At 33.7% G+C, this 11,098-nt stretch overlaps 1 protein-coding gene and 1 pseudogene across 1 annotated transcript; one reads left to right on the forward strand and one right to left on the reverse strand.

The window, feature by feature from the left end:
- The first annotated feature begins 2,450 nt into the window (after positions 1-2,450).
- On the forward strand, positions 2,451-6,854 carry LOC149545674 (pentatricopeptide repeat-containing protein At3g57430, chloroplastic-like). The gene is made up of 3 exons (XM_089794287.1): positions 2,451-4,180; positions 5,700-5,796; positions 6,160-6,854. Exons 1-3 carry the CDS (start codon positions 4,160-4,162, stop codon positions 6,468-6,470), a joined length of 429 nt encoding a protein of 142 aa, XP_089650413.1. The 5' UTR covers positions 2,451-4,159; the 3' UTR covers positions 6,471-6,854.
- Positions 6,855-7,875: 1,021 nt separating this feature from the next.
- Positions 7,876-10,571, reverse strand: LOC149545675 (serine/threonine-protein kinase VPS15-like; annotated as a pseudogene).
- Between the last annotated feature and the right edge of the window lie 527 nt (positions 10,572-11,098).

Raw genomic sequence — 11,098 nt, forward strand, 5'->3', positions numbered from 1 at the left:
TTAACTTCCATGAATATCCTCTCAACTGATTATTTATCAAAAAGATTATTTATCAATTAAATATTTTATAATCTCAACATATAATTTCTTTTAATCACATTAACGTCATATAATAACCATCTTTATAAAATATAACATTATTTTATTTTCATTACATTTAGTATCTTTAGTATTTAGTAAATAGTGAAAACCACAATTAATAAATATCAAACCCTAAAATAAAATGATTTAATAATAAAAATAATTAGTTGATAGGCTTCCTAAGTGTGAAGATACCCAATGGAATTCAATGTCTCATGTTAGGTTTCTTCGTCAGTGTCAAAAATGGTTGTCGCGATAGATTGAAAAGTAGAAGTCTTGAAAAAGATGTAGTTCATAATATTATGCCTACTTACAGAATCAAAATTTAATATATCTAATAAGTAGTTTCTATAAAAAATTGTACTTTCATATTTAATTTGTAGTTTGAAAAAAAATAGCAATTTCACATTGTTAAGTTTTCATTTATGTAATTAGTCTTCAAAAATAACATACTGTTAAATAGTTGTTTGATTTTAAAACATATTAAAATATTATAATTTGAGTAGAAGATAAGTTTGGGTTTTTAAAATTAAGGTGTTTATATCTTATTGATTTTTTTTTTGAAAAATTGTTTGATTGATTTTGTAATATGAAAGAAGTTAGTAGATTTATTATTTCGTAATTGTATGTTTCTTTAAATTACAATCTCTCGAGTTTTAGAAGTCTTATATTTTTAAAGATGTTGGAATTTCTTTTAGAATCAAAGGTTTTATTTGTTTGAAACAAAATTATATGTAATTATTTGAAATTTTTATTTATTTTGTTATATTTAATAATTTTTATCTATAATTTTCATCTGAGATATTTTCTTAAAGAGAGAATTCTTTTGAGACATCCACTTGTTTTAGATTGGGTTATTGGATCACGTTGATCTAGTCCTAAGTTATACTATGTTACATGGTCATGTCTTAACTAGTGTGACATGATATTTTGTGAGTGAATGTTTTGGAATATGTAAATTATCTTTGATAGAGTATTTATTATTTGTGCTTGTTTATTAGAAATGTTTTTGTGCTCTTTGATTTTTTTTCGTCTATTGTATTCAAAATGTAGTTTATCATTTATAGAAATGATATCTCTTTTTATTAAGATAATCTATGATTTTGTTCTATTATTGCAAAGGGGAAGTTTTGTATATCAATCAATGACAATAACATCAACATTGGCATAGTAGAAGGATTGAATAGTGGTACCCATCCGATTATTTCATTAGTGTTTTATACTCTTCAATTTGTTTATTCTACAAATATATAGCACAGACCTACAAGATGAAATCCTATAGGTTTGAAATTCTGATAGAGAACAAAGGGGCTTAAGGGGGATTACAAATTATAAGGTAGAATGTCTCTATAGATCACCTAAACTATGTTGAATGCAAAGTCTCTAAGCTATGATTATATATTATCACCCTCATGCATTAGATCCTTTCCCACACAAATATCAGATTTATAGCCTTCAACTTTTTTAAATACACGATGCCCTTCAATACACCTTAAATCTTTGTCCTATTTTTTTTAGGAGTCTTCAATTTCATGAGATGTTCATTAGCTACAAGTTATTTCAATTTTTCCTTTCCATAGATTTGAATTTTTTTATAATAAAATTTTATAATTTATAATTTATTTATCTTTCTAATTGAAAACACAACCATAGTCATACACCCCTTCTAGGTTTTTACATTGCTTCTCATATTTTTGGAGAAATTCATAGCTATTCTTACATTTAGTTAAAAGTTAAAATCGAAACTATCATCAGTTGAATCAAATAATAATCTTCTCAACTTCTTTATACTATAAAAGTTTCATTTCCTTGAGATGGGTTTTTATATGTATTTTTAACAATTTCTTTATTTTTAATAAAAATTAAAAACATTGATTAGAATGATCATAATTCAAATTAGATTATTTGAAAAGTAAATTACAAAAGAATGATGTAAGTTTATAAAAACTTTAGGAGAGTATTACAAACATTTATTTATCATCAACAAATTAATTTGATTGTTTTTTAGATGGATTTGTAGAAGTGAGTGAAGAAATTAAAGTTGAAGTTTTAATTTTTGAGAATTCACGAATCCCCTCTCAAGAGACCAGAGAGTGTAAAGTGATAAAAAAGGAAGATAATTTCAAGATCCAAAGCTCAATTTTAGAGGTTCAAACTCATTGTTCAAATTCAAATATGAAGTTGTAAGGAATTGATGGTTGAGTTATAGAAGTTCTAATTTAAATTTTAAAATCGAGTCTAGAAAGGCCTAAATGTCCATGCACACCATAACCATATATTAAGAGATTAGTACAAGTGGCTCAAAATGATTCTTTTCAAATAAAAGGAATGGGAGGTTCTCTCTTATCATTTTATGGGAAGTTATTTTATATTGCAAAGCTCCCATGATAACAGGTCATTCAGAAAGATCAAAAGTTTTAAGACTTGACGGGGCTGCAAATATAATAGACTTAAACGAATAGAGGAAGTGATTTTGGAGATTTGATTATTATATTTATTCCTGAAACTCTGTATTATGTTCATTGGGAATCCAAAATGGATCATGGTGGACAAAATTTGTAAGACACTATTCAAAGGGACGTATGTAGAGAATCCATATTGCCAGCCCCTTTGCCAGCCCCTGAGACTCCCAACTTAAGCGATTTGATCAGAACATCAATTATTTTTTTAGCCCAGTTGTAAGTGAAATAAAAACAAGTGTTCAAGCTCGAACCCGAGAGCTTTAGGTACAACACACTCAGAGAAAAAAAGTCTGATCATTTATTTAGTTTCTCTTACGTATCTAAGAATCCTTGGAGTTAAAAGAGATGGAGTCCAATTGGTCACATTGGAAAACCCCTAACTTATACGCGTTGTTATTGTGGAAAATGCTCGAGCATTCATGAACACATTATAACCTATGGACATCTCAGATTGCAGAACATGATCTAGCGAATGGTGAATACTAAGCGAGGATGAATCAGAGTTATCTGTATTTGAGATGCAAACATTCCAAAAACATTTGCAGCCGTAATGCCTATTAACTGGTGGTAAGTATAAAAAGTAATGGTTTTTGGTAAAGAAATATAAGCCAACTGCAATAGAGGACTACAAACTGTTTGACAAAATGTCAACACAGTTGTAATGATTGTATAGGCACCAAAGGAAGGTAGAAGTCTAGGGGAAGCTGCAAGCTTCAGTTCGATTTCTCCCAGGGATGTGGGCTCCTACAGACGCGGGTTTGGGCATTGGTAGAATGACTGATGTTCATTCACCACAAGCAGCCTTTAGGGGAGCAGTCGTGTGTGGGCTCTCAATAATCTGTTTGCGGATGCAGCTCTCCCCAGGGCAAAATAAGAAACCCTTCAATTCAAGTTGTCTCCTCCGAGTCGGTATCAACCTTTCCCTCACCTACACCCCTGCATGCACGGTTGGGGTATATTAGCAGGAAATAAAGAGCATTCAAGAAATCCATGATTTGAGGTATTTCTCCTTAGATGGTCTCAGGGGATGGTGAATTTGACTTATTTCTCTCGCCTCGATATTGCACTCCATGGATCCTTTGTAGATATTTGAGTACAAAGCAGTGTATTACTGGAGAAGCTCATGGGTTTCTATAGTGGTTATATTAACATGTACGCCACACTTGCTAGCAGGAATGTGAATCTCCTTTTTATCTGGAAGGAAAAGGTGACCTTTATGAATGAATTGAAATATGCCTGAGATAAAATGGGCATATGGTTATAGTGTTGCTGAAGATGTTGGGCAGGATTAACTTGTTGATGAAAGTATGCAAAATATGGATTCCATTCACGTGATGCATCAGCAAACCGTGTACTCCTTGATGTTGCGTTATGGCTCTCTCATAAACTAAAGGATCATTTCGCGAAAGGTTGCAAGGAAGTATTGAACTTGAGATACATCAAGCCAACATACATGATTTGTGCCATCCACATACTTCTCTCTCAAAGGGCAGTTTGAAGGGCCATGGCAGGATATACAGGGTTCACTGATGGGTTAGTTAATGTACAACATGGATATATACCAACATCTCATGTTATAGAGTCTCCAAACCCGGTGAAAACAAGTGAGGTTTCTCATGAAATTTTTCTCTTGTGAGGTATGTATAATCTACTTTAAAGCATATTTTTGCCAGCTATCAAATCATGAGAAGCCTTCTTCAAACATGTCTCTTCACTGGAGTCATATTTTGCGTAGCATTCATCCATAGTAACTAGAATGCACTTACACAAATTTTTATTCAGAATGTTTGCAAATGTTTGATAAAATGCCTACTATAATGATGCAGACTTGTTTAATTTGATAAACTCAATGATTTATCATTGCAGAGGATACATTCAACATAGAGAATATTTATTTATAATGTTCCTCCTTAGGATAGCACTTTTAACACAATCAAAAAATTCTGAGATATTTCATTCACATTAGAGGAAATATTTCCCAGCTTACAAATTATAGAGATGTGATGTATACACATTTTTGTAACCTCACGAAGAACTCTGTAAGCAATTTTATGAAATCTGGGCATAAGGTCTTCGCTGGGCAGCAAACTGGAAGAGGTTCCAGATGCTGTTTGCATTAGACTGCAGTTTATGCCTCTACTAATATATTGTTAATCAAACTGTAGCTGGTAATATTACTAAATATGGAAGTTAATCCTTATGATTCCCTTCCATGACTACCCTTATCTACTCCATTCCCACACTAGACTACTGACATGGGCTCCCCTATCAATAACATCATGGACTACACGTAGTAAGGGTTGTGGATGTATTATGATGCTTTAGGAGTTTTCAAGGAAATGCCACAACGAGATGTGTTATAATGGAACACTTTAATTATAGGATATTTAGAAAATGGGTTTGGTGAAAGGGTTTTGCAGAATTTTAAGAAAATACAGTTGGCATATTTAAAACCTAACTCCTGAATATTTACCAACATACTCCCATCTTGTGCTAAATAAGGAGCTTTAGAACAGGGCATGGACTTCCATCGAATAATTGAGTGCATATTATTGTTAGTTGTTACTACATTGTAAATACGCTTTTAGGGATTTATGGAAGATGTGGAACTATAAAGAAAGCATGTCAATTATTTGATAAAACGTCTCAATGTGATGTAGTCTGATGAAATGCAATTGGATAGAATGTTCTTATTTAAAAGACTTTGGAGACACTGAAGCAAATGCAATTGGCAGGTGTGAAGCCAAATTGTACAACTTTTGTCAACATTCTCATAGCTTGTGCTAGGATAGGAACTTTAGAACATAGTATGGATTTTTATCAAAAAAATAATCAAAGTGTAATTTCGTTAGATTCAAAAGTCTCATATTCCTTGATAATCCTGTATGCTAGATGTGCGAGTGTAGAAAAGGCATGAAAAATGTTTGACAAAAGATTTCAACAAAATGTGGTCTCGTGGATGTATTGTAATGTTTTCACTTCTCTCAAATTCGCTGAACTAATGAAGCACTCTAAATTTTACTCTGACCATGTAGGATTTTATTTTATTTTATTTTCATACAGCCATTCAGGTTTATTGGATAGAGATGAAATCATTTCAGCGACATAAGATACTCTCACTGCATTATATCTACAATTGATCATTGATTGACACAGATTGCTTCAGCTTCTTTTCGCCCATTTTCACTACAAATACTGCAGACAAGGTACCTCAAAACACCATCCATCCAAGGATCACTTTCCCAGAACAGCTGTAAGGGCTCTGTACAAGTCTTAATAAGGTTTTGATTTTAAGCTTCTGCATGTTTCTCTTAGCAGGGTTTGTCATATAATGAAATTACTTTTTGTGTTGTTTGACTATTGTTTGACTATGACTATTAAAAAATACTCTTGAACCATTATGTCTATCCCATGCAAAGCCACTCTACTGTTCTTTTCATTGAATGTCTGAATTGTTGTCGAAGCTATTTCAAAGGGAAAACAAATCCAATCTCACATCAATGTCATAGAATTGGCATTTATCTCCAACACAACTATACAAAATAAGCTTGTTAACGTGTATGATAAGTGCGGAAGTTTAGTTGGTTCTCAAAAAGTGTTGAAATGAAATTAACAGGTGCATATCCAAATTCTACTACTTTAGCCAGCATCCTTCCAACTTGTGCAAAAAGGGGAGCTTTAAAACAGAGTGCGGAGATGCACACAAGTATAATCAAATCAGGGTTTTTGTCAGATATTGTAGTTGTGATCGCCCTGATAGATATATATGCAAAATGTGGAGGTATATACAAAGCGCATCAACTGTTTGACAAAATGAAGGAATGCAATACAGTCTCCTGGATTAATGTTGTGATTGTAAGATATGCTCAAAGCACACATGTTGCTAAAACTGTGGGTGCATTACAAACATGCAAATGGCCAATGTAAAGGCAGATTCAACAACATTTGTCAGCATGTGCCAAAATGGGAGATCTGGAAAAGGGTATGGAGATTCATCAAAAAGAATCAGAACTGGACTTATCTTGGACAAACGCCTGCCCTGATAGAGATTTATGCCAAATGTGGATGTATACAAAAGGCACAACAGTTGTTTGACAAAATGCTTACTACAGATTTGGTCTCAAGTATTGCAGCGACAACAGAGTATGCACACAATGGCGATCTTGGTGAGGATTTTAGAGTTTCCAAAGAAATGTCTCTGCTAAATGTAGTGTTGTGGACTGTCATCATTTCTAGATATGCCCAAAATGGACCTATTCACAAAGCCTTGGTGGTTTTTAAGCATATGCAATGAGAAGGTATAAATCCAAATTCTGTGACCTTTATTTTATCCACCTGCTACATGCCAAAGTTTTGAGCTTTTGATCAAGGTATAGAGACTCATCATGTTTCAGATGTTATAGTTACAAATGCCCTCATGGATATTTAGGTAAAGGGTGGGAATGTTTCGAGCTAGTGAATATAAGCGGTACATCTTTTAGACACTGGACCTAATCACAAATGGAATAGATTATCATTGAAGTGAATTAACACCCAGCTGCTAGCTTGTATGAAATTGGGATCCAATGCTGATAACTTTGAAAGGAAAGGACAAGCATGGTATGCTTTTTCCCTGCTATTAAACCCTCTAAATTGTATCTGTTTACTATAGATGTTTGCATCTCATTAAGTAACTAAACTTCGCATAACCTCTACATCTATCCCTAGTCTAATTATATTAAAACATTACTGATATACATGTCTTCAGAATTTCATTGATCTGCCAAGTTATATTGACCCCTTCACAGATACGTTTGGGCAGATGTTTTTCCAGGTCAATTTCTTTCATCCATACAATCAGTGTTTCCTTAAAAATTTCTAAAGCCTTTTCAACAAATCTAATTTGTTCATAACTTGCAATCATCGCAGTCCACAAGAATGCATCTCTTTGAGGCATTATGTCAAACAATTCAAATGGCTTGCCTATGCTTCAACATTTTGCGTACATGTCTACTAGGGCAGTGATAACCATAATGCAAGACAAAATCCCAATATTCTTTTCATGCTTTGATGGATCTCCATACCCAGTTTCAAATCCCCCAATTTGGCACAGCCACGAAGGAGGCTGGTAAAGGTTGTCAAGTATGGCTTTACACCCACCTGTTGCATTCCGTTGAAATTTTTAAAAATTTTTCAAGACACCCATTTTGTGCCTTCTTTTGAAGCTCTTATTTTGGAACAGATAGGAGGAATGTAGGAAAAGGTTGTGGAATTTGAATTTACTGCTGCAAATCACATTTTCTTAAAAGTTTATAGATTATTTACAACAAATTCATTTGTTCATACCCTACAATCATGACATTCCATGAAAGTGCATTTCTTTACCAAAACTTTGCAAACTTAGAACTGCTCCTTCCTTTGTCTCTTTCTTTGCAACATCTTCAGTGCCAGTGTACCTGTCGATGTTGCCATCTTCTCTTAAAAGATAATTTATAGAGAAAACATGTATTCTGCCACTGCTAGATGCCACAGCAACTTGTGGCCCATTTGCAAACATTGTAACATGAATTACTCAGCCATCATCTCCAGAGTAGATCAACCTTGGCCAAAAAGTAATGTCTTTTTCTAGTCTTCTGCTATCCCAGATTTTAACTGTGGAATCATCCGCTGCACTTGCAAAAAAGTTATGATCGTGTGAAACTGCAATGTCATTGACAGTTAACTGATGCTCTTGAAGATATGCCACCAAAATTCCATGTGGTCTATATGCACAATCTGGGACAGATGCTCCAGAGTAGGATGACAATAGAGTTGCATCTGCTAGTGCTAGTGATGGCAAACCTGCAGTTACACTCGATGACAATAAAGAGCTCTTAGAATCATCAGAAATAGGTATGTCTTTGAACTTATTCATCACGTAAGTTATGTCACCATTTTCTCTTCGAACAAATCTCTCAGGTCTTTGTTCCCATGTCTAGTAGAAGCGAATTTGCCACTCAAAATAGAACCACTAACCAACTAGGGAGGAAGAGAACCTCCCATACTAACAGATCTATGTATTATCTCAGCTACAGGCATGGATGAGTGACCAGCACCCAAAGTCCACTGTGAGAAAATAAAAGAACCAGCAACTTGTGCTCCATAAGAAATTGTCATCACAATAGGCATTGCACCCTGCAGACCTACAACATCATTGCTTATCTCTTCATTAAAGGGTGACCCCATCAAAGACATAAGATTTTTTCCACCCTCATTTTTCTTTTCAGTAAATTGGGACACCTTCATAAGATGGACCATTGTTGGAACCATTACCTATCATAGAATTTGAAGGCATTCCTAGACCAGGAGCTTGAATCTTCTCATGATTTTCCAACTTTGAAGTATTTTCTTGAGACTGCATTGTACTTGAGAGATTTAATATGTAGCTTTCCATTGCTTTCATCCTCGTACAATCTTCTGGCTCAGATAAACTTATATTTTGAGCAAGGGATTCTATGTTTGGATGTAGATATGACTTAGTAATCAACCAGCTTTTGGCCATAGCTAGATCAACGACTACAGACAAAATAGATGAAATCTTTTTAGGTATATTTTTATTAGAAAAAGAAGCATTATTTGAGTTTAAACTAGGTTCAACAAGCTTTTGAGAAGCTTAATGTTGCTTAACTTTTCTTTGATGGTTGCCTTTATCTAATACCTCTAAGTACTGTGAGTTATTGGCTTTCTCTAGGACTTCATGAAAAATCTATCTTGACATAGGGGATTTCAAACGTGACAATAACTCAATCTCTGAAGTCAATGATGCTGGCTCTTTATGAAGAAAAGGAAGAAGAACTGGTGAAAGGTAAACATAAGAGTTAACTGGCTATAAACTCTCACTACCTATAGCAATAGAGTTAACAACCACCCTTCTAACCCATTGGCTAGGATACATTTTAAGGCATTCACAATCACTTTGTCCACAACATCATTGAAAGCATGCTCAATGTAAGGAAAAAGATACAACTCCACACTAATTTGACGAACAAAATAACATACATGGATAATCTGTTCAAAGAATACAACTCGTAACTATTCATCACAATCATAATTTAGAAAAGTTGGGAGAATAGGCAATAAGCAATCATTACTTTTCTTCTTTCCGAAGAAATCACACAATTCCTTTATGTGCTCTAGTAGTGCCCTGCTACTGATTTGACTTTGCTTTGGTCCCATTAGCAATTCTTGTATAACATGAGCTATTGTTTGTTGTAACTTTGTAAGCTCTACATTGCATTTACTATTCTTTTAATGACCTACAACTTGTGAACCTAAAGTCTATGCTAAAGCCAAATGACCTTTGCAAACCTTATGTGAAACATTTGATCTATCTAAACTGTCTGTCTCATTGAAAACTTGTGAGTTTATAAGAAAGTGTGAGTTGTTTGCTTCAATCTTGTATATGTTATTAGCATAACAAATATGAACACTCTCCTTGGGATCATCTGGTAATGTTGAAAGCATAGGAATAATATATTCTGGCAATATTTTTGCATCACTTGAGGGAAATTCATTGACTAATGAAAGTATATCATAGATAGTTTGCAAAGAAGCACATCGCACAATAGCAGCTGGATAAGAAGGTATTGCAATGACACAAGGAAGAACTTGTTGTAACCGACCTTCGTCATCAGTGTAGTATGAAGAGCGAAGCAATAATAGTATAGCTCCTCTCCTTGACTATGTAAGTGGCCCACTTCGAACACATTCACATAATAATTATGCAATTAACACCATTCCTTCACATTTTGTGCCATATTCTACTCTCTCTATGTGTACAAGAACTGAGTCCACATTTGTTTCTGTCCCAACCACTGAAGTGACTAGATGTTTGTTGTGATTTTATCATATTTCTATTAACATTTAATTACAAAGCGTCAGAGCGTTTCCTAATTTCATGACTGGATATAATTGCCTAATTATCATTCTTCTTCATAGACAATTTCCAACATAATCCAACTTAGCTTTTTGACTTACATGTGTTTCATATTTTAGTTGCAATAAGTCCATATTCAGGATAGGGTCTGTAGAAATCGCCAATTCATTCAAGTGCTTCTTATGTCCCAATTCTATGGGATGTAACTTATTTTGAGAATGTTTTAAAGGCTATGTTGATGTGTAACTATCTCTCAATTTTAAAGCTAATAGTAAAGATGCAATAGAGTTGAAGCATGAATGACAAAGAAGATGGCTAAGATTATAGCTGACCTTTTTTCTACTGCAAAGAGCAATGAAAAAATATATGAAAATTGTATGGCTATTCTAAAGATAAGGCAATTCATTAGGCATTTTAGATTTCATATATCTCCATACTAATCTAGTAAAGATGTTACTAGTAATAATATGTATTTTACCCTTATTTTCTTAGTGAAGAAATTTTCAACTTCTCTCGAGGTGAGATAACATAGTCGAAGATTAAGGAACTTAAGCAATTATTGAACGTGTAGAGCAATATGTTAGTTTAACCATTGCATAGAAAGTGCCTTTTCAGTTTCAAATGATTGTATTTCAAATATTAAAAAGTTGATGGGTAATTT

The sequence above is a fragment of the Cupressus sempervirens genome, chromosome 7 (genome assembly GCF_028749045.1).
Source record: "Cupressus sempervirens isolate cs-2001-9-10 chromosome 7, ASM2874904v1, whole genome shotgun sequence".
Lineage (NCBI taxonomy): Eukaryota > Viridiplantae > Streptophyta > Pinopsida > Cupressales > Cupressaceae > Cupressus > Cupressus sempervirens.